The following is a 23,927-nucleotide window of genomic DNA, read 5'->3' as shown; positions in this document are numbered from 1 at the left end:
TGCTACAGGACTACAAGAGGTATCTTGCCGCACAGGCCAGTGCTGGCCATGCGAATGGATGGGCGAGGAATGAAAAGGCACCTAACGGCACGGTTCCGAATGGTGATAGTGTAACGATGGAAACGAAGACGGATGGAAGCCTAACGAAGGGCAACTTGACGAACGGAACGAACGGAAATGCATTGAACGGAAAAGGCAATGGTTGATCATGATCCTAGACTTCTCTTTGACCTCAGATATCCCTGAAGCGCGCAAAATCCTTCACCTCCTCCACAAGACAAGCACGTCGTATGAGAACACTGTCCTACCGCACCCTAACAACAATCTTCCCGGGCTCACTCAGTGTTTTCAACGCCTCCAACCCCTCCGCCGCCGTCTCCCACTCAAACACCCTCGCAATCTGCGGCCGAAACGGATGCCTCTCCAAAAACCCCGCAAACTCATCCGCCAACGCCTTACTCCCCGCCCCTAATTGTCCCTGTACCGTCTTCGCACCCATCATAATCGCCGGCATCACATTGACAGGCGCGAAAGGGTTCTGGCCCAGCATGCCAAGGCATATGATCGCGCCTCCGAAGCCGACGGCTTTGAGGGTTTGCTCGATGGATGACGCGCCCACGACGTCGAGGGCGATGTCTACGCCGTTGTTGGCGGTGAGTTCGAGGACGGTGGAGGACCAGTCGGGGGTGGTACGGTAGTTGATCAGGTGGGTTGCGCCCAAGTTTTTGGCGACGGCGAGTTTTCCGTCGGAGGAGGAGGTGGCAATTACGGTTGCGCCGGCTGCGGAGGCAATCTACTTACACGATCAGCACTGTCTGCTAAGTCAATAATATCGGGACGTTAACCAACCTGAATAGCATAACAACTAACCCCTCCCGTCCCCTGCGTAAGCACCGTCATCCCCTTCTCCAGCGGCCGCGGCCCGTGAAACAACGCCCTATACGCCGTCAAGCCCGCTGCAAAGAACGTACTTGCCTCCTCCATACTCAAATACTCCGGGGCACGAACGAGCCGCGCATCATCGAAGACGAGATGCTGCTGCAACGCTCCATCGTTCTCGCCCGAGCCGAGCGTATCCTTGAGCACAAATCCGCGCGGATCGTTCCCCGTCATCCATGTATTACCGTGGAGGATGACTCGGTCGCCTACTCTCCAGATGGAACTGGAGCCGGGGGTCTCGACGACTCCGGCGCCGTCGCAGCAGGGGACGAGGTTGGGTTTGGGTCGGAGTGGGTACGATGGGGAGTTGCTGATGACGGCGTTGTCGCGCGGATTGAGCGCGACGGCATGGATGCGGATGAGTGCTTGGTTGGGCCCGGGTTTCGGGATGGAAGAGAGAGTGGTGAGGGTTAGGGTGTTGGGGGAGGTGAGTTGGTAGGCTTGGTATGACATATTGATGGATGGAACGACTGGCATGTATTCACAACGCTAGATCGAGGTGAAGTTGGTGGTCATTCTCTTATACCGTGGGGGACTGCCTTGGCTTGTGGTATGGATTGGTAAGAGCGGTGGTCGAGACTTGGCAAGCTTCATGATCGTGTGGCGGCCACAAAAGCATCGGTTCCGCCCACGTCTCGAGGACTCGATGCGCTTGGTCGACTGGTACATAATTTGACTAGGCTATACAGCTGCAAGTCATGGTAAGCTCGTCTCAGAAGCTGATAATGCATGTATTGTCGTTGTTCGGCAGGCGTTGGCTCCACAGCCCTTAACGAGGCGGACCCTTAATCACCAGGCCGTTCGCATTCCTCGGTCTCGGTCTCGGTCTCGGACTTCGAATTTCGGGTCTCGGGTCCGTCGGGTCGTCCAGCGTGTCGTGCATGGTCGATGGTCGGACACGCATCTCTTCGATTCTTGCTCTACGCTCTTGAGAGAATGCCGATTGTTGTCGCGTGTTAAGAGCGGGTCGCTGGCTCACATCAAACGACAACGTGTAGGCACGCCGTGACCAGCAGGATGACCAATACCAACATGCCATGCCGTCCAACACTATCCAGCCGCTATCTTATAACGTCGTTGCGGCCATCACTGCGCACGAAAGCAGAGCACCGGCGCTTTCGCAATACCGCCTATACATAGGCACAGCCTTCACCTGACAACATGCTCCTTCGTCGCCAAACGTTGCAGCTCACTCTCCAACGACCGCATCTCACTCTCCTTCTCCCGCTTAATCTCCATCCTCTCCAGATGGCCCCACGTGAGATAGATGACCTGATACGTGGCAACGGCGATGAGGAAGTTCTTCAGCACTGGCTTGCCGAACTGCCGGTAGAAGTTGCGATGGGCGTTCGGTTTCTCGCTCTTAGGAACGTCGGGTGCCTGATAGGTCGGCTGTTCGTTCTGGCGTCGTATCAGTGAGCGGTGGAAGGCTCTTCGATGGACATAGTAAGGTAGCATCTTCGTCGAGAGCGTTTACATGCAATCGAAGGTGTAAATGCTGCGTCTCGTGAGTGAATGTACCATCGAACGGACAGCTTGCGCACGGACCAGGCCACCAAAAAACGCGAGTCGCGTGCGCGAAGGTGGAAGCGGGCATATCGTAAGGTAGAGAGCCATCAGCGATTGTCGAATGCCGCCCAGCGCAGTCCATATTCTCCCTTTCTTCCACTCTCGCCATGGTATGATCAAGCAAATCCAATCAATGTCCCGAAAGAGAGCTAATCAAACCGTGACAGTCCTTCGAAAACCCCACCCAAATCTTCGAAGAAGGCTCGTATGAAGAGAAAGGCGAGAATGCACGACTGTCCGCCTTTGTGGGCGCCATCGCCGTCGGCGACCTTGTCAAGTCCACCCTTGGTCCAAAGGGTATGGACAAGATCCTCCAATCCGCATCAACGGGCGAAATCCTTGTAACAAACGACGGCGCAACAATCCTCAAAAGCATCGCCCTCGACAACGCGGCAGCAAAAGTGCTCGTCAACATCTCCAAAGTGCAAGACGATGAGGTAGGCGACGGCACCACCTCCGTCACCGTCCTCGCCGCCGAACTATTACGAGAAGCGGAACAACTCGTCAACCAGAAAATCCACCCCCAAACCATTATAGAAGGCTACCGTATCGCCTCCACCGCCGCACTTAAAACCCTCTCCGAACACGCCGTCGACCACAGCGCCGATTCATCCCGCTTCCGCAGCGACCTCGTCGCCATAGCTCGTACAACCCTCTCCTCCAAAGTCCTCTCCCAAGACCGTGACTACTTCGCCAACCTCGCCACAGACGCCGTACTACGGATGAAAGGCTCCACCGATCTAACGCACATCCAACTCATCAAGAAGGCCGGTGGGAAACTCTCCGATTCCTACCTCGACTCGGGCTTCATCCTCGACAAGAAATTCGGCGTCAACCAACCCAAACGCGTGGAAAACGCACGGATCCTAGTTGCAAACACGGGCATGGATACGGATAAAGTCAAAATCTTCGGCGCGCGCGTCAAAGTAGAAGGCACAGGCAAACTGGCCGAGCTGGAAAAAGCGGAGCGGGAAAAGATGAAGCGGAAAGTGGAACGCATCAAAGCGCACGGGATCAATTGCTTCGTCAACCGTCAACTCATCTACAACTGGCCCGAACAACTCTTCGCCGACGCCGGCATCTCCTCAATCGAACACGCGGACTTCGACGGGGTCGAACGACTCGCGTTAGTCACTGGGGCGGAAATCACGAGTACCTTTGACCACCCCGAGCACGTCAAGCTAGGCCACTGCGATTTAATCGAAGAAGTCATGATAGGCGAGGACACGCTCCTCCGTTTCTCCGGCGTCGCGGCAGGGAGGGCGTGTACGATTGTGCTGCGGGGCGCGACGGCGCAGTTACTGGACGAAGCGGAGCGGAGTCTTCACGACGCGCTGGCGGTGCTGTCGCAGACGATTGCGAATCCCCGCGTTACGCTCGGAGGCGGGTGCGCGGAGATGGTGATGAGTAAGGCTGTGGACCAGGCGGCGCATAATGTGAGCGGGAAGAAGGCGTTGGCGGTGGAGTCGTTTTCGAAGGCGTTGAGGCAGTTACCTACGATTCTGGCTGATAATGCGGGGTTGGATTCTTCGGATTTGGTGAGTCGGCTGCGCAAAGCGGTGTACGCGGGCATGGAGAGTAGTGGGTTGGATCTTATGACGCCGGGGGGCGGGATTGCGGATATGCGGGAGTTGGGGGTGGTGGAGAGTTATAAACTGAAGCGCGCGGTGGTGAGTAGTGCGAGTGAGGCGGCCGAGTTGTTGTTGAGGGTCGACAATATTATAAGGGCGGCGCCGAGGAAGAGGGAGAGGATGTGAGTGCGCAAAGCGTGCGAGGGCATTGAATGATGATAGTCATGTGTGCATGCATAGCGTGGGTGCTCAAGGCTGTATAAGCTATGGAATCCGACACGTCACCGCCACTTAGGCGGTCCTGCGCTGAAGTGTGCCTAAGCTTGTCTGTCCTTCGCGCACTGCACGTCTTCCTTCCGCGGCTTGCTCGTCTGGACGCGGAGCCTCTATCTTGAATGCGTCTCAACCTCGTCCAACGTCCCTTGTCGCGACTAATGCACGGCTTGACAGGCAATCTCCATACCACTCGACCTTCCATATCATCAGTCAAGTAGGTGAACACGCCCCTCAATCCTGCTTAGGCTCCAACGTAGCGCCCGCCTCAATGGTCGCCCACCCAATCAAACGCCAATGCTTCTCAATCCGCCTCGACAACGCAACCTTCTCCCTAATCTCCGTACACGCCGGGCTCGTCAGCTGCAGTTTCGCAATATCGGCCTTAACCGCCACCACCTTCGCCCCCGTCGCCGTGGAACCGATATTCACCATCAACACTTCATTCTTCGCCAGTTTCGCCACCTTGGCTTGCTTGCCGTCGGCCGTCTTCACACCCAGCAGGCGTCGGAGGAGGAAGTAATTCACCTCGAGCTCGGTGTAGATTTTGGGCAAGCGGCCTTTGTGGCCTAACACGAAGCCAACGAGACGATCGGCTCGGCAGAGGGTTGGGTCGATGCGGGTGCCGACTCCGATGAGACCGCCGGGGACGGCGAATTTGAGGCTGTTGTTTTCGGCGAAGAGGGAGATGATGCGGGAGTGGATGGGGCGGCATTGGATTTGGCCTTTGTCGTCTTTGCTGACGATTCCAGGTCGGATTTCGATTTCGTCGCCGAGTTTGAGAATTCCCGTCAAGATCGAGCCGCCGGCGACTCCGCCTTGCAATTCTTCGATCTCGGAACCAGGTTTGTTCACGTCGAAAGAACGGATGACGATCAGGTGCGGGTCGTCGGAGAAGTTGCGGAGCGGGACGGGGATGGTGGAGCAGAGGTGTTCGTTGATGGCGTCAATGTTGAATTTGAGTTGGGCGGAGATGGGGATGATGGGTGCGTTGTCTGCTACTGTGCCGCGGATGAACTTTTTGATGCTGTCGAAGTGCGTAAGGGCGGCCTCTTCGCGCATGAGGTCGACCTTGTTTTGGAGGATGATGATGTGGTTGAGTTTCATGATTTCGATTGCGGCGAGATGTTCAGAGGTTTGGGGTTGCGGGCAGGGTTCGTTGCCGGCAATGAGGAGGAGGGCGGCATCCATGACTGCGGCGCCGGAAAGCATGGTGGACATGAGGATGTCGTGGCCGGGGCAGTCGACGAAGCTATATTATTAGTAAGGTATTGCAGTATGTCAAGGAGGATTTGACTCACGATACATGTCTCTGCAACCGATACGTCCCTCCACACCCTTCCCTCTCACAAGGCGGTTCAACCTCCTTATCGCTCTTGTAACTCCGATAGCACGTCGGTCGCGGACACTTTGGGTTGTCGCACTTGTACACCTTGGCATTCGCATACCCAAGCTTAATCGTGATATTCCGCTCCAGTTCGTTCTTGAACCGGACCGTCTGCACGCCCGATATCGCCTTCACCACGGTACTCTTTCCGTGCGCCACGTGACCTATCGTTCCGATGTTAATCGTCGCTTGTCGACAGATGATTTCGGGTGAGAGGGGCGTTAGTTTGGCCGGGTCTACGTCTTTTGGATCGGGTTGTTCGGGTAGGACAGGTCTTGATGCCAGTGCTGCCGCCGCGGCGTTGCTCTTTTTCAGTGCTGACTTGGGTGCCGGTGCTGGTCCTTTCGCTTGTGCCATGGTTTCATCGTCGAGGAGATCGTGTGTCTCCGCGATATCGTCGTCGTCTGCTTGCTCCATTGTGGGTGACTGTGGCGGGCTGTCATCTTCGGACGGGTAGTCCCCGTTGGTTGCCGCCATGGTTGCGTTGAACGAGTACGTGGAAAGTTTGCCCTGGGCCGTGTCCGCTCCGAGTTGCAGTGAGAGTCCTTACTGGTGCTTATGGACTGTGCGACACCTTTTCGACCTCTGAGTGTCTTGCGCCAGAAATGACTCGTTTCCGTCGCCAAAATGTTGATGCGGGGCGATCCTGACGCCTGAGGCATCTGTGCACGCGACCACTTACACTCCTCACGCTGCTTGGGTACGAAAGCATTATACCAGAACCCATCTCCCCTCTACGACTGTGACTGGTGGACTCACCCTCCTCCTGTGTGGATGAACCGTTACGTAGGTCCGACTTACAACCTCACAGAGCCATGACAAGCGTCGCGGCTGTCTGGCAGTTGGACATGACTGGCTTCATGCTACTGCTGTGGCGGACCTAACGCGAAAGGGACTGCTGTATCTGTTTCCTGGGGGCCGAGCAGTTGTCGTGCCCAGAAACGCCTGGTTCGCCGCCTGTCTTGCTGGAAGTGTTGACAGGACTCACGAAATAATGGTCCTACTGACTTGGTGGCCGGCGCTGTTCCCCCACAGGGACTTCGGTGCAGCTTGCTGGGCGACTTTCGCCGCCGTCAGCATTCAAGGTAGGCCATCGACCTACCAGGACATTGGTAGCTGCAACAGCATGCTGGAACACGCTCTGCCTTTCGTCGCCATGAATTGACCGGCGGCTTGGCATAGCATTGAAGTGGGGCTCATGCGGGGCTTGTGTCCCTGCAGCAGCTCACCGCTTAGGCTTGCTCGTGAATGGCTTCTCGGGGAGAAAAAGTGTCAAGACAACGTTTCTGGTTGGAGAGACAGATAAAACGGTGCGACAGTGACCATATTGGACCGACAACATCTAGTAATATCTGGGACAACTACTTGCAATCCGACCACGTGTCCATATCATAGCTCGAGACGACAGTTGGCCTTGCGCTTGCTCCCCGACACTGCGTTCACTTTCCCAAGGCGTTGTGAAGTCACAACTCGTCTTGTAACATACCGACAAGATGGCTGCAGTCGCTGCCAGCGTAGTGCCAGCTTTGGCTGATCGGCCCGTCAAGAACACCATCTGCCTCTTCGACGTCGATGGCACTCTTACGCCTGCAAGAAGAGTCAGTAGAACAGCGATTGGATGCGGCAGCAGCTGATACTAAACGAACCCCAGACCGTCTCTCCCGAAATGCTGCAACTCCTTTCCGCACTCCGTCACAAAGTCGCAATCGGCTTTGTCGGCGGCAGCGACCTCGCGAAGCAGCAAGAGCAGCTCGGCACCGCTCAGATCCCCGTCACCACCCTCTTCGACTTCTGCTTCGCCGAAAACGGCCTGACCGCGTACCGGATGGGCCAACCGCTTGCCAGTCACAGCTTCATCAAGTGGATTGGCGAGGACAACTACAAGAAGCTTGTGCGCTACATCTTGCACTACGTCGCGGACTTGGATCTTCCAGTCAAGAGAGGTACTTTCGTCGAGTTCAGGAACGGCATGATCAACGTCAGCCCCATCGGCAGGAACGCGAGCGTGCAGGAGCGCAATGATTATGAGAAATTCGACCTTGAGCACAAGATTCGCGCGACGTTTGTGGAACAGATCAAGAAGGAGTTTCCAGATCTAGGGTTGACGTAAGCACTACCTTCTGCCAACGTCCAAGGCATTCACACTGACACACATCGTAGCTACTCCATCGGCGGCCAAATCTCCTTCGACGTCTTCCCGCAAGGCTGGGACAAGACGTACTGCTTGCAGCATGTGCAGAACGAGAAGAACATGCCAGGCGGTGTCGATTACACGACCATCCACTTCTTCGGCGACAAGACGTACAAGGGCGGCAATGACTGGGAGATCTACGAGGACCCGAGGACGGTGGGCCACAGCGTGAAGAATCCGGAAGAGACGATGGCGGAGCTTAAGAAGCTATTTGATTTGTAACGCGCGGAGAAAGTGAATAGATCTAGCTGTTGCATGTTAGAAGTGTTTGGGTAGACAAACCCACAGCAGCTCTGCCAAGAACTTAGCGTGTAAGACGTTCGTGGCAGTCGCGTGTTTGGCAACCTCACCCCACACGGCAACGCTTTGCAGCTTTGGAGACTTTCTTCCAACGCACATAAACAAGCTACGATATCAAATCCCCCACGCAGTTCGACAAGCGGAACTGCAGGCGATGCATGTGGCGCTCTCTCTTCAGAGCTGGCGACAGCGCGGCGTTCGCCGCAGTAGACGTGCTGTTATCGACTAGCTTGAGGCATCAATGGCGTCGGTTCTGTGAGAGAGTGACCCCCAGATCGCCCTGGCACAGATCCCGTGCAAGTGCGAACGTCAAAGCTCCGTCTGGCAGGTTGCGCTGCTTTCTGGGCGTGCGTGAGGAGCGCCGTGAATACTCGACTCCTAAAACTGGTCATGGCAGCAGGGTGCGCTGGACCCCAGAGGAGACAGGCAAACTTCTACAGCTACGCAGCGAGGGACTAGATCATGCAGCGATTGCGTCTCACTTCCCAGGCCGAACAGCAGGTGCCATTAGCAACCGCATAACGAAACTCATCAGCAAGCGCGAAGCCGATGTGACACGCAGGCCAAGCGCTTCGTTAACCTCTGATGAAATTACAAAGCTTGACAAACTCACGACGGAAGGCCTTCCATGGCCGCAGATCGCGCAATCATTCCCCGCGCACACCGCTCAAACCCTTCGGAACTGCATGCGTGCTCTGCGCCAGAAGGAGCAGGCGGTTAAGCATGGTCGCTTCTCCACGGAAGAGGACGAAAAGCTACTATCGCTCGTGGCCACCACGCGTCTCCCATGGACCGAAATAGCAGCGGCTATGGGCCGAGCCACCAAAATCGTGCATCGTAGGTATCACCTACTTGTGCCACCAGACCAGCGGATCCTTCGCCGGCGTGCCGGAGCTTTGTCCGACGAAGAAGTGGAAATCATGCGCATGATGAAAAGCAAAGGCGGCTCATTCCGACAGATAGCTACTGTCCTTGGCCGCTACAGTACAACGATTGCCGAGACCTGGCACAGGCTACATGACGGCGTTGAGCCTAGGACTTGGGGCGCTCCACCACAACGTCCCGTACCTTTCGACAGGCAAGACGACCTGATTATTTGGGAGAACAGGAAGAAGGGTTTGTCGTTCCGCCAGATAGGTCGGTTGCTGCAGACTACGCGAAGCGGACAGAGCATTTCCTGCCGCTATCGGCATTTGGCGGACCTGAAACGGATCGGGAGAGAGCCAACGTACATTATGCGCGTGGACGGCGCCGTGGATTCACCGACCGCTGGAACGGAGAGTGCCAAGGACACGGCTGGAGAGCTTTCGACGCATTCTCCGCCATAATTGTGTGCCTGTCGCCTATCCACTCTCTCGCGCAGATAGTGTCACGCTCTATGGTGCAACATAACGGCTCGGTGACCACTGCGCTCTGCGATGGGGCGCGCGTACGGCACCTCAGACCCGCGCTGTAGGTGATATCTCTACGTTTCGCGCGACGCCGAAACTCAATCAGTGTATCCATCTTTACGCGCCGCTCAATGATGGAAAAGGCGAATATGCTGCTCCACAAACGTAATGCCAAGCTTCTCCGCCGTCTCGAAACAAGGCTGGTCATTCTGACTGCCCGTCGGCGCAGCGATATACTTCACACCACTCCGGCCCACCCGGTAGACATTATCAGTAAAGGGGAAGAAAGCGTCGCTGCTCACGGCGACCTCCGAAAGCTTTCCAAGCCAGGCTTTCCGCTCTTCAGGTGTAAAGATCTTGGGCACCTCCTCAAAATTCTTCTCCCAGTCCTCGCGCTCGGCACCGAACTCAGGCACGATGCCGCTGCAGAGCAGGTCGATGGCGTTGCTCTTGTCGGCTCGCTTGGTGCCTTTCTTCCACTTCACAGCCAATGCTCGCTCGTGGAAGCGCATCCACCAGTTGTCGGCTTTGTCGCCGGCTAATCGTGTGCAGTGGATGCGTGACTGCTGGCCGGCGCCGAGACCTATGACTTGGCCATTGAGCGCATAGCAGACGGAGTTTGACTGAGTATACTTGAGCGCGATGGTGGCGACTGTCAGGTCACGTAAGGCGGAATCCGGAAGAGGCGGCGAGTCTTTCGGCACAATGATCGTGTTGAATGTGTTGTGTGGCGTGATGAGGGCGTCGTTGTGAGCTTGTACCAGGTTGACGCCGTAGACGGTCCGTTGTTCTTGCATTGGTGGGGTGTATGACCGGTCCATCTGCAGGACGAGGTACTTGCCACCCTTCTTCTTGCGCAAGATCTCAAGCGCTTCAGGCTGGTATCCGGGCGCGATGATGCCGTCGCTGACTTCCTTGCCTATGATCTTCGCGGTCGGCACGTCGACTTCGTGCGAAAGCGCGATCACGTCGCCAAAACTGGACATGCGGTCTGCGCCTCGCGCTCGCGCATATGCTTGCGCCAGGCCGGAATGTTCAAGGCCTTCGATGTCTTCAACCATATACACTTTCTTCTCAAGTTCGTTGAGAGGCACGCCGATCGCCGCGCCGGCTGGTGACACGTGCTTGAACGAAGCCGCCGCTGGATAATCCAGCGCCTCGCTCAACTCCTTGACGAGCGGCCATGCATTGAGGGCATCGAGCAGGTTGATATACCCGGGAGCGCCAGCCAACACTTTGAATGGCAGCGGTCGATCGGCCATGAACGCCGACGCAGGCTTCTGGTGCGGATTGGCGCCGTACCGCAGCGAGAGCTGCTGTAACCCATCCCCCGCATACTTCTTGCGGAAGAAGTCGGATATGGCGTTGTCGTAGTCTGCCGTATGCGAGAACGCCTTGAGCGCATACAGCTGCCGACTCTTCTCCGTCACCTCGCCCTTCTCCAGCTCCTGCAAGAAGTCATGGTAGTCTTCCGGATCGCTCAGGATAGTAACTCGCGTGTGGTTCTTCGCTGCCGCTCGTATCAAAGTAACTCCGCCTATGTCTATCTCCTCCACCGCTTCCGGTATTGTAACATTGATCTTCGCGACCGTGTCTTTGAATGGGTACAGGTTGCAGATGACATAGTCGACTTTATTGATGTTCTGCTCCGCCAGATCCTTCTCGTCCGACGCTAGGTCTCGCGCCAGAATGCCTGCGTGCACGGCAGGGTGCAGCGTCTTGACCCTACCGGACAGCATCTCCGGAGCCTTGGTGATGGCCGAGACATCCTCGACTGGGAAGCCACCCTCACGGATGAGCTTTGCTGTACCTCCGGAAGCGAGAAGACGGATGTTCTGCTTCACCAAGCCCTTAGCTAGGTCGAGAAGACCCGTCTTATCGTAGACGGAGAGGATGGCTGGTTAATTGTTAGCAGGCGGGCTGCAGTATGGAAGTTGTCGCGGGTATGTTACCGATCTTCTGCGGCTTCTCTGACGCCATGATGGAGTTGCTGTGTGGCTCTATCTTCTTGCGCGCCACGTATAAACAGTAGCGAGGTCAAACTTCAATCCATTCAGATTTCCCGAGTGTACCTTTTTTCGAGTGCCCCACATCTACCTCATACACCCCGCCACGCGAGGATGTACGCTAGTGGGGCGACCCTTGCAGCGATTGCATGTGATGGAGTTGGAGGCGGTGCAAGATGAACGGCAGATCTATCAGCCAGCCACGCATTTTGGTGCACAGAGTCAAAGTGATTCCAGCGACTTCGTTGTTGACATTCATAGGCCGATGTACATGGATGGTGATGGAGAATGCGTACGCGAGCTATCAGTCTTACCTATCCCGTGGTACGAGCCTTCTGCCGATATTGCCAAAACACACCGAGCTTACAAACAAGACGCTTGCGATCCACGTTGCAACGCTGACCGACTCTTGGCTGAACAATCCCAACACTAAACCCTGCCCCAAGACTGCGTTCGCACCATTGGCCTGCTTGTTCGTCTGACTCTGCAGCACTTGTGCGGCTGACGGAGAAGGTACGAGTGCTGGGTTGACGCTGAGTATAATCGCAGTGCCGCTTACTGAGACCAATGTCGACAGTGTGAACCCAGCAGGCGTGCGATCGATCAAGTACCACAATGCTGGATTGGCTATCGCAAGCGTGAGCGCAAGCTGCATCGTTGACTGCCACGGTAACCGACGGATAGCAAAGGCGATGCCGACGAAGATGCCGATTGCGCGGACGACATCGAACCAGTCACCCGAGCCATGCCCGCGTCGCTGAGGCCGTTCCTTCTCTTCGAGATCCTCGTCCTCGTGTGGCGTCCACAGCTTGTCGAGTCGTGGTAGCGCCTCGCTCAGCGTCACACCAAGGCAGGCCCACAGAGACAGGTACGTCCAACTCTGCCGATTGACGCCTTCGAGCTTTACGGGCGCAATGCCTTGTCGATCGTGCAGATGGCTGATCAATAGGCCGTACATTACACCGACGGACGCCATAGCCAACATTCGGACCGCTGCTGGCAGTACCAGGCCTCGAAAGCCTCTCCTCGGGGCATGATGCACCGGCGTCATTGTACTTCTTCGTCTCGTGAAGTTGCCATCTGGTCCTTTCTGGTTGTTCAATGAAGCCAGACTCGACCTCGCCAAGTCGAAGGATCCATCTCGGCCTTCGACCGGTGTTTCTGCGCCGGTACCCCAGGGAGTGCTTGGCTCTTCTCTGTCCATAGCATAGCCGGTCGGTTGATAGATGCCGAAGAGTGTCGAGCTTGTGAGGTTCAGTATACTCCGCGTTCGCGCGGGTGTCGTACTGCCATCTGCCATGCCGCCAGGTGTTTGCAGGTTGGAGAACGACTGTTTCTCCGGCGGAGGGCTTGATGGTGCTGTTGACGGCGGCGAAGCCAGCTCGAATGTTCGATCCTTAGGCCTCGGTCTGAGCATTATATCGTCGCTGTCATCATTATGAGGTATGGGATGGCTCATGATGGAAGAGGAGAAGCGAAACGCAAGTCACGCGCACACGACAACGGCTTTCGGTTAAGTTCAGTATGCGGTCCAAGCGCTGATCCTTCGCAATAGCTGTACTCAAAAGGAGGACCAACGGGTACGGCGATAGGGTCGATAGACAAGGCGAGAGAAATAGTTATGACTCGAGATGAATCAAGACCTCATCGCTCGCTTTCGCGGACGGAAGGTGGGCCTGCCGCAGTCATTACCTTTGCTGAGCCAGGCATGTGCGCAATGCATGTGAAAGTGACCCTAGCCCTCATTGAAGGCGCCCCGGCTCGGCTCGAAACGGAGCGTCTCCGCCTCCGACCTGCATCGTGGGAAAGCGGAATTTTTGCATGTGATTGCACTTCGACATGAACGACTCCTCACATACCAGCATGGCGACAACAACAACAGAGACCGTCACCGCTCCGGCTCCTCGTCAAACTCAGGTCCGCATCCATCTACATACCCGCAGCGATGATATAGAGTTGCCGCAAGACACCGGACCTATTCTCGTGTCAACAGGTAAGCTTCTTGTACGTCTTGACCTATGGTTAACATCTCGAGGCCGACTACGATTTGCAAATCTTCCATATCGTAAACAGCCGCATAACACTCACAGTACTCACAAGTCGGTCAAAGCCCTGTACTCTTACTGGACATACCTTGACCACGAAGAATGATCGACGTTTTATTAGCTTCAGTCACCAATCATTGCGCTCTCTTGGGCAGCATTAGCACGGGCCCGGCTTCATCTGCGACATGGAAGTAAATTGCAAATCGCTAACGATCGATCAATAGAGGTGAAACGCTATCAGCTGTCAACTCTCGTCAACCGCCTTCTTGAAACAGAAAAGCCAGTACCGCTTGAGTTCCTAATTAATGGGCAATTCCTTCGATCTTCTCTCGATGACTTCCTCACTCAAAATGGCATTAGTGCGGAGACGACACTTCGGGTTGAGTATGTGAGAGCACTCATCCCACCGCTTTACGTTGCCAGCTACGAGCACGACGACTGGGTGTCAGCCGTTGATGTCCTGTCTCCATCATCCAAGCCTGTGAGGTGGATGCGCAACGCAGAGGGACCCGCCATGCCGCAGCGGATCTTATCTGGAAGCTACGATGGCCTTCTCCGAGTTTGGAATACCTCGTCTGAGGTGATTGCTACCGGTCAAGGGCATACTGCGTCTGTCAAGGCCGCCAAGTTCATCTCGCCGACACAAGTAGTGAGCTCAAGCGTTGATCGGACGATTCGCCTATGGAAGTTCGAGGATGCAGCAGCAGAGAGTGCTGGCACCTTGACGCCAACACTGGAGCTCTTCGGTCATAAAGCTTCAGTGGATCGCATAGCCGCTCACGCTCCGTCTTCCAGGATACTCTCTGCTTCTGCAGATCACACCATTGGTCTATGGTCGTCGAAGAAAGCCGAGGCCCCTGCTGCACCAGAGGAAGTCCTTCCATCAGCCAACAAGCGGCGCAAGCTGTCCAACACCAAGACTGTCCCTCAACGAGGCCCGCTCAGCCAACTGCTAGGCCACCAAAGTCAAATTGCCGACGTCTGCTTCGACGAGAAGGATGCTACCGTTGGCTACAGCGCTTCATGGGATCACACGGTGAAGACATGGGACTTGACGACCAGTGCTTGCGTCGACACGAGAACGACAGCACAAAGCTTATTCAGTATCTGCCATTTGTCGGAATCCTCTCTACTCGCCACCGGAACGTCTGCGCGGCATATCACACTGATAGACCCGCGAGCGTCAGCTACTACGGTCTCTGCGATGACACTGCGCGGTCACACTAATGTGGTCGTGTCGCTAGCGAAGGATCCGAACTCCAGCTATCAGCTTGTCTCAGGCAGCCATGATGGGACATGCCGGGTTTGGGACATACGGTCTGTACGTGCCGAAGCCATGGATCGCGTGGGCGACAGTGTGTACGTGATTGAGCGGAACAGTGCGAGTGGTGGATCGAGGCCGGCTGCTGGTGAGGGCGTCAAGGTGTTCTCCGTGTGCTGGGATGCAGACGTCGGTATCGTCAGTGGTGGCGAGGACAATCAGGTGCAGATAAATAAGAGTACCACGTCGTGACAGGCGTGACATCCTGTGTCTCATCTTCATCAACGATTTCTCTGCCATTGCACATGCACCAATAACTAGTCATCCCTCGCCGCTAAGAGTCATGGTACAGGATATCGCTCGCTACATAAACATCTTTGCAACCTGCATCAAGCTACCAGCACTATTCATCCAGCCTCCTCCTCCCGCTCCGTCTGCCCCATAACCAGCACTGCCATAATACCCTCCAGCACCGCGACCAAACCTCGTCGCGCCATCCATCATAGGTATCTTAACATTAAACTGCCGTAGCAATCCATGTATCGCCCCGCCCGCACTCAACAACGGCACAACAACAGCAAAGAAAGCCTTCATCGGATTTCTTCTCGCATAATACCACAATTCCTTGAACATGCGCTGTAGCTTGTGGATCAGGTAGCTGATATATCCGTCCCGTGGTCGTCTCTTGTAGTATGAAGAGCTCCCGCCATTACTGGAGCCGAAAATACCGCGCGAGCTGGAGTTGCCGAAGACGGAGGAGCTGGAGCGGGCGGCGGAGGGGCGAGTGTAGTAGCCTGCGTTTGATGTTCGGGAGGGAGAGTCGCGCCGGGAGTGGGAGGAGGAACCGTGATGATGAGAGTGTGTCCGTTGACGTTCGCTTTCGCTGTATGACCGGCCGCCGCCACTGCCGCTGCCGCCTCCGACGAAGAAGCTCATCGTTGTGAGAGGTTGGCGTCCAACGGCTGATATGTGCGACGTAGTAAACCACGTGGAGTGGTTCTGCAGGCTCCCTTCAACCGTTGAGTCGCTTCCGCTGGAGTGTCAAGCGCTTCGCGACCCTTTTCACGCAGTCGCTGCGGTCGTACAGCTGCTCGAACTCTGTCTATAGCGTTGTTGAAACAGACCGCATTGGAGGTGGTTGGTTTCGCATTCAGCTTGCTCAAGACCAGTCCATTCACAGCGTAGCGGCCGTTTTGTATGCAGGGACGCAGCGGGAGAGCGCCACCAGACTGCCTCCACCTCCACATCCGCTTCGAGATGCCGACTCGAGACGGCACACGATCACGGATAAGAGCTTGTCCGAGTAGACTTTTGTAGTCAAGATGGGGGACAAGCAGTTCACAGAAGCTCACGAGGTGTTGTGTCGTAGATGCAGGCTAGCGTATCAAGACTGCAGGCCATTGCTGGTCACGTTGGAAGGACGGGTGCCAAGATGAAGCACCACTTGATGATTGGGACGTGGTGAGTTGAACCTCTATTGGGCTGTTTCGTGCCTGCCAATTCGGGAAGGAACATGGCCTCTGCATTACGTGGCACGGTCTCAGTTATGACCTCTAATGTCTAACACTCCATAGGACGCCACCTGGCGCTATATTCACCGTGGAATTCGACGACGAAACTCGCTCACTGCAGCTCATCAAGCGTACTGCAATCCCGGAAGACCAATCAATCTCATGGATGACCTTCGACCATGCCCGCAAGAACATCTACGGCGCTGGCATGAAGCAATGGGGATCGTATACTGTTCAAAGCCCCACGGAGATCCATCACCATGCCTCAATCCCCATGGGAGGCCACCCGAAAGCAATGGACGCAAGCACTAAAACCCGCGCCATCTTCGTTCTCGCGGCTAAGAAGGCACCATATCTGGTCTACGGCAACCCTTTCTACGACTATGCAGGCTTCATCAACGTGCATAGCGTTAACGCTGCGGGCGGCCTAGAGCGCAACGTACAGAATGCGGAGCTTGACCCAAACTCTGCTGTCCATGGTATGGTCTTTGACCCGCAGGAGGAGTATCTGTACTCTGCAGATATGTGGGCGAACAAGATCTGGTGCCACAAGAAGGTTGGTTGGCGTTGCTCACTCTTTAAAGACATTAAGTCACTCGCTTACTTCTTCTTTAGGACATGCAAACCGGCCTCCTGACACTCGTTGGCTTCGTGTCTGCTCCCGCGCCAGGCGACCATCCTCGTTGGGTCGAGATGCACCCATCAGGTAACTACCTGTACGCCTTGATGGAAGCCGGCAACCGTCTCTGCGTCTACGTCATCGACGAGACTACCCACATGCCCGTCTACAGCCGACAAACCTTCCCGCTCATCCCACCAGGCATGGACGCCCTCCACCCGAAGATGTATCGATCGGACGTCGTCTTCTGCTCGTCGTCAGGCAAGTACCTGTTCGCGACTGCACGATCAAATAGTGCGAAATTGACAGGCTACTTTGCCGCCTTCAAGCTCGGTGAGCAAGGGCAGGTGGAGAGGCAGATCTGTCTCAATCCGACTCCGACTAGTGGCGGACATAGTAATGCTGTCAGCCCATGTCCGTGGAGTGATGAATGGCTGGCTTTGTGCGATGACGAGCAAGGCTGGGTGGAGATATATAGATGGCATGATGAGTTTCTGGGTAGGGTGGCGCACTTGGATATCAAGGAGCCCGGTTTCGGCATGAATGCAATTTGGTATGATTGAAGCGGATAAACAGCGCACAACATCAACGTCGTGTCATGCCTGCGATATCCCGAGATCACGAGATTGGTCTCAAGTATTGATGGTACACTCTAGCCCAGCATGACCACTGCGACGTGTAGGAAGCCGTCAGTATACGCGCAAGCTCTGCCTAGATCTTGCAGATTTGCATTCATTGGCACCGCCACCCCGTGCAAGACAGGCTGTGCCAGTAGTGGATTACGCCGGCTTGGGAATACTGTAGGTAAAGTGCTGTTCAGCGCCGTCCCGAGCGTCTGCGGTTGGCCAGAGGCGATCTGCAGAGGCTGCAGGGACTGTACAACGCGAATGTGCCCGGCTTTGGGCTCCTCAGGAATGGTCTCGGACGCTGTCTGTGACGCTGACGTGGGAAGGTATATCTTCAGGGGGATATGACGGAGCTCCATACCTGGCGGGTTTAGCAGCTTGTTGTTTACGCTGTTAAAGAGCCGGCGGTCATCTTCGGTGAACACGTTAGCGTTGAGGGGAAGTCAGCCGGTCATAGAAGTGCATACGCGTTTGTACCGCTTGCCATAGCTTGTCCGAGTCATCCTTACTCAGACCCATTACTGTCCTTGCCGTCCCATTGCGGATGAAGTCCGCCTCCTTGACGGCGTTGATGTACGCGTCAAGCATCGTCCTTCCGCCAAGATCAAGCGGTATCAGTTGATCGGTAGGATGATTGCTGTAGTGGACCGTGAGTCTCCAAGGCATCGGCACCGCATTACTGTTATTTGCGACCGCAGCGTGAGAGCCAGTAACAGGATCATGACCGGACCGCCGCTCTATATTGATCGGCTCTGCGCCAGAGTAGAGATCATACAACAGACCGAGTGGATAGTGCCATTTCAACGGCACGTCTTCGAAGGACAACCATGCCTCGTGCGCGGCAACTTCCGGATTGATGAGAGAGCCTGCGAAGAAGGAGTGCAGCCTTGGCGAGAGAGAAGCCAGGTAAGACAGTCTCGGATACTGGATCAAGTAGGCTTCGCTATCATCGTACGTTCGGCAGTCCCTGGCAGCCAGCCGTATTTCTAATGGCAAGGAACCGTTCCATATCTGGGACTGGAGACTCGCGGTGCGCTCAGGCGTGGGCGGCATCACCGAAGCGACGTGTAAGATTTACTAAATGCGTTCCTGGGGTGGCATGTGTCAGACATGACTGCAGTGCTATCTCGAACTCGGTTTCGATGGCGACGGTTGAGGCATGTGAGGGCACGAACGGGAGGAGATATAGGGCTGAGGGTAGTAAGAGAACGGAGCTCTGCGGCGACATCCGTCCCCAACCCAAGGGTTTGAGGATAGACAAACAGGACCTCAGCATTCTACTCGGGCACAGTGGGCACTATCAAAGAAGGGATCGAAGCGGCACATTGAGTGATTACATCGTTGGTGAACGTAAAGTCTCTTCTCCAACAGCCTGTAACCATATGCAGAGCTCCTTCATCACGTGAACAAGGCTGCAGACACATGCACACGAGCTGGCTCCACGCCCATGTGAGAGGCACCATTATGGCCGACTCAATCTCATACGGCGAAAACCGGTCTGGTGTCGCAAAGCCGTGCGTCTCTGTGCTCTCCTAGCGGCTTGCAAATCCGGCACCGGTCCCGGAGTTCATGTCCCCGGAGTCGCCCCTTCAGCCGTGTCCTGACTCTAAGCCCGACAATCCGAGGAGGCCTCGCGCGCCGCTAAACGCAACTCTGCCTCCATATCTCGCTGTCGCTGCTATGTTGCTGGTCCTCGTTCTTGTTTCTTCACCTTCTGCCGTTGCTTTCGTTGCGGCTTGCGGCAAAAACCGCTAGGGCTTCGAAAAGCGCCCGCTATCGTGCCTATAATGGGTACACGTCTGCATTGCATTTGGCGGCACTGCCTACCCGGCATATTCGGGCTGCTCAAGAAGACTCCTGATCTTTATCCGAATCGATAGCGCCAGGGCTGCCGATTTGGCGCTACGCTTCCGGACTGCTCCCTTCTTCCTCTTTGCTCTCTTTCGTAGTATCCTTCCTGATTGGAATCTTGATCCCTTGCGCACTGAAACATTTACTCAAATCGGTACTTTCGATGACACCCGGAAACCGTTTGGCCGAAAAGACCTGAAACTGCTCCGAAAAGACGAACGCCAACACCGGTGCTCTACCCCGGTTGAGGCCACCGGTCGAACCCGCTCCGACATTAACGAAGCTCATCTTGAGTCGGAAGTGCCCTTCCGTCCTGACTGATAGGTCCTGCAGTACGAACCAATACGAAGTCTTGTTCTGCGGGTCGTAGAGCTTGGCTGCGTTCACTGCCAGGCTGCCAATGAGGTTCCTCGTGAACAATGAATTCGACATTTGCGTCTGCGGTACGGGTAACGGGCCCATGGTATACTGTAATCCTCCATATGGGTGAGGGACGCCGTATTCGGGCTGCTCGTAAGACATGGGCATCGGACCTGGCGCCATGCCCGGATAGGCAATGCTAGGGCCAGCTAGAATATTATTAGCATGTACGTCCGGACATTGATGGGGGCACATTCCAACATACTGTTTAAGAAGCTCATACGATTGTCCTGCGTTGGCGGATAGGACGTCATTGTCGCACTACTTATGGCTTGCGCATTGGCACCGGCAGTGGCACGAACGATATTGACCTCGCGATCCGCGTTCGCATCATAAAGATCGACGGTAAGAATGAAGAACGAGCCATCTATATCACTCACGTTCACCTCCTCCTTCGTCGTCACGTCCCTTATGACGAGCCGTATGCAAGGTGGTGGCGTCAGCGGCCTTCTGTCTTTGTCGCCAAATCCACACATTCGTGCCCGTTGCGGTTGCTGCTCAACGTGCAACGAGTATATGTATTTTCCATCGTCGCGGCTTTCCGACATCTTCCTGTCCACTGCGGCTTGCCGTGGTTGCTGCCCTACCGGTAGCCGAGGCGCGGGACCCGGTTGGCCCTGTAGGATCGCACCGGGTAACTGGTAGGCTCCGCCATACTGCGGCTGTGGTGGCGGATAGGAAGGGTGGTAGCTCTGTGGTGGTGCTATAGAGCCTACCGGGGGCAAAGATAGAGGATGTTGCGGTGGCTGTTGGTGTTGCTGTTGAGGGTTATTGCTTGCCTGACCTTGTTGCGGAGGATAGCCTGTGTAGTAATAGCCTTGCTGTTGCGACGACGGCGGTGGCTGATGCTGCTGTTGGTACGGGTTCTGGTTGGGGTTGTACATCTCCGCTCCAGTTCTTGTCTGACCGTTACTTATGCCATTAAGCGAACCATTGCTGTAGGGCGATGGCTGATAAGAAGGATGGGCGTGGTAGTTGTCGGGTTGCGGCGGGGTTTGCATGGCGAGTACCCTGGCACGCGAGCGGATGGACTCGGGCTGGCAGCAGGTGGTGGCGACCGTTATTGTACGTCAACGTCAACGGGTAAGTGCAGGCTGCCGAGCAGTAGCCTTTCGATATGCTTTATCGACGTTGCGCACTTCTTCCTTCGTCGCTTCTTCAATGGCCACAATGCGCACAACGCGCGAGCTGCCGCAAAACCTTAGTCGAGCCTGCTTACCATCTTCGTGGCATGGAGAGGTCTATGGACGCCGTTGTCGAGGGTCCGTCGCGTTGGCGGAGAAAGTAGTTTCTATGCGTGCCTTCTTGTGACTGCCCATGCTCATGCTCATGCAGCGAGCCGAGGATCGATCGCGAAAGAAGCTCAAGGCAGGGGCATCGATAATAAGGCTTCCAAGAGTAGGTTCGCGTTATGCGCAATAGGTTTCAAGCTGCAGCGTCTTCGTCGCACAAAACGCAGCTCGATCTGCACCGCCGAACTGACCCTCCACCAAGTGCTTGAGGTAACAAGTAACAAGCTCTTGCGTGATGCTGAATTCTCTTCTCGCACCTTGTAGCATGTGAAGAGAACGTGTCAGATACTGTGAACTCCTGCGCACTGTAGCGGTAATGATCGATATGCGTCTCAAGGCCCGCAGTAGGTCAATGTGAGCCTGGTAATGGTAAACGCCACTGTCAATATCTCACGCGCGCGCGCTGAAGTGGCGTACAATGACCCGTAACGAGTGACTTAATGTTACAGTTATGGCCAAGGAGAAAGCTCGGTTACAATCAGATTGAAAGAGGATCTCCTCCCCACCACCGTCTATGTCCGTCCTGTGCCCGGCAACCTGGCGCTGGGCTGAACGGTTTCTGCGGTTTCTCCCTCCCTCGTGCCGCTTCCCAGGCGTCGCGAACGGGCCGGCAAATGAGAGATCTCGCCGCTGGGGGTCGGACAAGGGCGCTGCCTAGCGTGCCGCTATGATGGGATGCTCTTTGTCCGTGTAAGCGATGCATGATCTTCTGGAGACAAACGTAGTGTAAAGCGTACGCTATGCAGAGTTGATCTTCAAGACTGCCCACTATCATATAGGTTGGGCAGACAGATGTCAAACTGGTTGACAGACGGGTTGACAGACGGGTTGAGGCAGAACTCGCATCAGCAACAGACGAGCGAAGGCTTTTGGCTGATTCGTCGAGTTTCATCAACACACTCACTCCGCCCACCGGGTAAGTTCAAACCCACGGCCCGTTATGGCGGAATCGTGCACAGAGAATCTGGTCGCCCAAACGATCGTGGACACGCTTTACCGACCGCCCCACCACCAAAATCGGCGACCTGCTGCTCGATGAAACGACGCATTGGGAACAGTGCGTCTGCGGCAGCTTGCATGGCCTAAAGTTGACCGGGTTGCCTTCTGTGAGCTGTAGTAAATTGCAGAATGGCTGCTGCTCGAGATGATCGGCAGTATAACTGGTGCTATCTCGGCCTCAGGTACACTACAGCGCTCGGTGGCTGTGTGTATATTCGCATTGTAAACATTAATGCTGTATATATAGTCCAGCAGTATATACAACAATTCGTACTTCGATACCTGCTGGTGGATGACAGATATATAGCTGTCCCTATGACGGCATTGTAGCGACTGTCTCTCTCTACGAGGACGAGGCGCTTGATCCCTTGCCAGCGCTGGTGGACGCAGACGTGCCGTTTGGACTTGCAGAGCTGGAGCCGGCGGAGCAGTCGAGAAGGCCTGTACAGGAATCGTGAGATAAAGCTTGATGCACTCGGCTGAGGTAAACTTACCGCACTCTGATGTGCTGGTGGAACTGGTGCTTGATCCGTCTTCAGCCGCGGCGGCGGAACCTGATGTCACGTCTTGTCAGTGACACGGAACAATTTAGCGCATGGAAGGCACACTGACCTCCAACGAGACCGAGATTTAGCGGGCCATTGTTGTTGGTAGTTGATGTCGAGGTGGAGCCGGCATTGTTCTGGCGTGCTTCAAGACCTGTTTCCAGGCTAATGGGCAGCGCCACCGGAGCAGCCAGGGCGGCGGAGAGAAGGGCACTGAGGATAAGTGCGAAGCGCATCTTGATTGATTTGGTATTGGTATTGAGAAGGTGGAGATGAGCGCTGGTGACGAGGGGATAAATGTTCGAGGAGCGAATGTATGTAGCGAGTGTATTGACAATGCTGATGCAACGCGAGGGACGATGTCTACAGAAGACGAGAGTTATCTTCTTATACCGTGCTTAACTGTCGATCTTACCTCGTTGAAGTCTTGTGGACCATCGTAGCAACGCCGTGGCAGATGAAGTCTAGTAATGGTTCCGAGGGGAACGCGTTGTTACCATGCCTAGGATCTACGATTGCGGGCGGTAAACCTCGGTGTGGGAAGGCGACTCATGGAATTGATTTGGACTGCCAAGTGCTATGAAGGCACTGAAGTGTGCCGCAGATCCGCAATTGTGTGCAGGTACGGGAGGTTAATAATGCGGTCGTCATGAAACCTTCAGCAGTCGCACCTACATCTCTTCGTGCGCAAACGTTCACGACTCCAATGTTCACGGCTTGTGATGTTGGTAGCTTGGGGACGAAGATGTCGGCCCAGAGACCAGCAAACAGCGTGGCAAGTACTGAATGTTCGGAACTGTTGTCGTCGGTGCTGCAGAGATCAAGTAAGCTACCATGCGAATTGCGATTCCTTAGTCGGACATCGGATGCCACTCCGGCTTGTTGGCGGAAACAGCTACGAAAGTTTGGTGGTGTGTTTTTGAACGGTCGATCATTCAAAGTTGACTTTGAAAGTGAATAATAAGATCAGGCTGGTGACATGCAGAGCGCCAATCTTCCACCAAGTTAATCCACTTCCACTCATCCATACTTTTCCTCGGACGCACTTGATCGAAGAGATTGACGGTCTTAATATGCAGTGGAACTGCAGCATGGTACTCCGTGAAGAGGTCAAAGATTGAATGTGTGCAT

General features: G+C 55.3%; 14 protein-coding genes across 14 annotated transcripts; 5 read left to right on the top strand and 9 right to left on the bottom strand.

Moving 5' to 3' along the window:
* Position 1: 1 nt before the first annotated feature.
* On the bottom strand, positions 2–1,392 carry BAUCODRAFT_571065 (uncharacterized protein; the record flags this gene model as incomplete). The annotated part of the gene is made up of 2 exons (XM_007683511.1): positions 2–793; positions 850–1,392. The coding sequence occupies 2 exons, from the start codon at positions 1,390–1,392 to the stop codon at positions 305–307; spliced, it is 1,032 nt and encodes a 343-aa protein (XP_007681701.1). The 3' UTR covers positions 2–304.
* Positions 1,393–1,752: 360 nt separating this feature from the next.
* Positions 1,753–2,513, bottom strand: BAUCODRAFT_322645 (uncharacterized protein). Its single transcript, XM_007683510.1, has 2 exons — positions 2,488–2,513; positions 1,753–2,437 (listed from the first exon to the last, which is right to left on the bottom strand). The coding sequence occupies exon 2, from the start codon at positions 2,395–2,397 to the stop codon at positions 2,089–2,091; it is 309 nt and encodes a 102-aa protein (XP_007681700.1). The 5' UTR covers positions 2,398–2,437; positions 2,488–2,513; the 3' UTR covers positions 1,753–2,088.
* BAUCODRAFT_322629 (uncharacterized protein) lies at positions 2,507–4,530 on the top strand. Its single transcript, XM_007683509.1, has 2 exons — positions 2,507–2,618; positions 2,676–4,530. Exons 1-2 carry the CDS (start codon positions 2,616–2,618, stop codon positions 4,263–4,265), a joined length of 1,593 nt encoding a protein of 530 aa, XP_007681699.1. The 5' UTR covers positions 2,507–2,615; the 3' UTR covers positions 4,266–4,530.
* Positions 4,531–4,586: 56 nt separating this feature from the next.
* On the bottom strand, positions 4,587–6,216 carry BAUCODRAFT_79902 (uncharacterized protein; the record flags this gene model as incomplete). Its single annotated transcript, XM_007683292.1, has 2 exons — positions 4,587–5,604; positions 5,654–6,216. The coding sequence occupies 2 exons, from the start codon at positions 6,214–6,216 to the stop codon at positions 4,587–4,589; spliced, it is 1,581 nt and encodes a 526-aa protein (XP_007681482.1).
* A 1,016-nt stretch (positions 6,217–7,232) lies between these two features.
* BAUCODRAFT_80067 (uncharacterized protein) lies at positions 7,233–8,152 on the top strand (the record flags this gene model as incomplete). Its single annotated transcript, XM_007683307.1, has 3 exons — positions 7,233–7,337; positions 7,391–7,845; positions 7,900–8,152. 3 exons carry the CDS (start codon positions 7,233–7,235, stop codon positions 8,150–8,152), a joined length of 813 nt encoding a protein of 270 aa, XP_007681497.1.
* A 236-nt stretch (positions 8,153–8,388) lies between these two features.
* Positions 8,389–9,558, top strand: BAUCODRAFT_28440 (uncharacterized protein; the record flags this gene model as incomplete). Its single annotated transcript, XM_007683154.1, has 1 exon — positions 8,389–9,558. The coding sequence occupies one exon, from the start codon at positions 8,389–8,391 to the stop codon at positions 9,556–9,558; it is 1,170 nt and encodes a 389-aa protein (XP_007681344.1).
* Positions 9,559–9,749: 191 nt separating this feature from the next.
* Positions 9,750–11,601, bottom strand: BAUCODRAFT_80640 (uncharacterized protein; the record flags this gene model as incomplete). The annotated part of the gene is made up of 2 exons (XM_007683355.1): positions 9,750–11,518; positions 11,574–11,601. 2 exons carry the CDS (start codon positions 11,599–11,601, stop codon positions 9,750–9,752), a joined length of 1,797 nt encoding a protein of 598 aa, XP_007681545.1.
* A 259-nt stretch (positions 11,602–11,860) lies between these two features.
* Positions 11,861–13,310, bottom strand: BAUCODRAFT_39485 (uncharacterized protein). The gene has a single exon (XM_007683211.1). It carries the CDS (start codon positions 13,084–13,086, stop codon positions 11,938–11,940), a length of 1,149 nt encoding a protein of 382 aa, XP_007681401.1. The 5' UTR covers positions 13,087–13,310; the 3' UTR covers positions 11,861–11,937.
* A 180-nt stretch (positions 13,311–13,490) lies between these two features.
* Positions 13,491–15,185, top strand: BAUCODRAFT_79789 (uncharacterized protein; the record flags this gene model as incomplete). The annotated part of the gene is made up of 2 exons (XM_007683278.1): positions 13,491–13,620; positions 13,897–15,185. 2 exons carry the CDS (start codon positions 13,491–13,493, stop codon positions 15,183–15,185), a joined length of 1,419 nt encoding a protein of 472 aa, XP_007681468.1.
* Positions 15,186–15,296: 111 nt separating this feature from the next.
* BAUCODRAFT_143726 (uncharacterized protein) lies at positions 15,297–15,946 on the bottom strand (the record flags this gene model as incomplete). The annotated part of the gene is made up of 2 exons (XM_007683508.1): positions 15,806–15,946; positions 15,297–15,727 (listed from the first exon to the last, which is right to left on the bottom strand). The coding sequence occupies exons 1-2, from the start codon at positions 15,867–15,869 to the stop codon at positions 15,297–15,299; spliced, it is 495 nt and encodes a 164-aa protein (XP_007681698.1). The 5' UTR covers positions 15,870–15,946.
* A 419-nt stretch (positions 15,947–16,365) lies between these two features.
* On the top strand, positions 16,366–17,626 carry BAUCODRAFT_80070 (uncharacterized protein; the record flags this gene model as incomplete). The annotated part of the gene is made up of 3 exons (XM_007683308.1): positions 16,366–16,394; positions 16,508–17,000; positions 17,060–17,626. 3 exons carry the CDS (start codon positions 16,366–16,368, stop codon positions 17,624–17,626), a joined length of 1,089 nt encoding a protein of 362 aa, XP_007681498.1.
* Positions 17,627–17,670: 44 nt separating this feature from the next.
* On the bottom strand, positions 17,671–19,166 carry BAUCODRAFT_322681 (uncharacterized protein). The gene is made up of 2 exons (XM_007683507.1): positions 18,157–19,166; positions 17,671–18,101 (listed from the first exon to the last, which is right to left on the bottom strand). Exons 1-2 carry the CDS (start codon positions 18,740–18,742, stop codon positions 17,716–17,718), a joined length of 972 nt encoding a protein of 323 aa, XP_007681697.1. The 5' UTR covers positions 18,743–19,166; the 3' UTR covers positions 17,671–17,715.
* Positions 19,167–19,591: 425 nt separating this feature from the next.
* Positions 19,592–20,961, bottom strand: BAUCODRAFT_127220 (uncharacterized protein; the record flags this gene model as incomplete). Its single annotated transcript, XM_007683506.1, has 2 exons — positions 19,592–20,109; positions 20,166–20,961. 2 exons carry the CDS (start codon positions 20,959–20,961, stop codon positions 19,592–19,594), a joined length of 1,314 nt encoding a protein of 437 aa, XP_007681696.1.
* A 1,633-nt stretch (positions 20,962–22,594) lies between these two features.
* Positions 22,595–23,032, bottom strand: BAUCODRAFT_28433 (uncharacterized protein; the record flags this gene model as incomplete). Its single annotated transcript, XM_007683153.1, has 3 exons — positions 22,595–22,692; positions 22,746–22,805; positions 22,864–23,032. 3 exons carry the CDS (start codon positions 23,030–23,032, stop codon positions 22,595–22,597), a joined length of 327 nt encoding a protein of 108 aa, XP_007681343.1.
* Between the last annotated feature and the right edge of the window lie 895 nt (positions 23,033–23,927).

Source organism: Baudoinia panamericana (assembly GCF_000338955.1).
Source record: "Baudoinia panamericana UAMH 10762 unplaced genomic scaffold BAUCOscaffold_15, whole genome shotgun sequence".
NCBI lineage: Eukaryota > Fungi > Ascomycota > Dothideomycetes > Mycosphaerellales > Teratosphaeriaceae > Baudoinia > Baudoinia panamericana.
The sequence above is the reverse complement of the archived record's forward strand: the minus strand, read 5'-3'. Positions and strand labels throughout refer to the sequence as shown.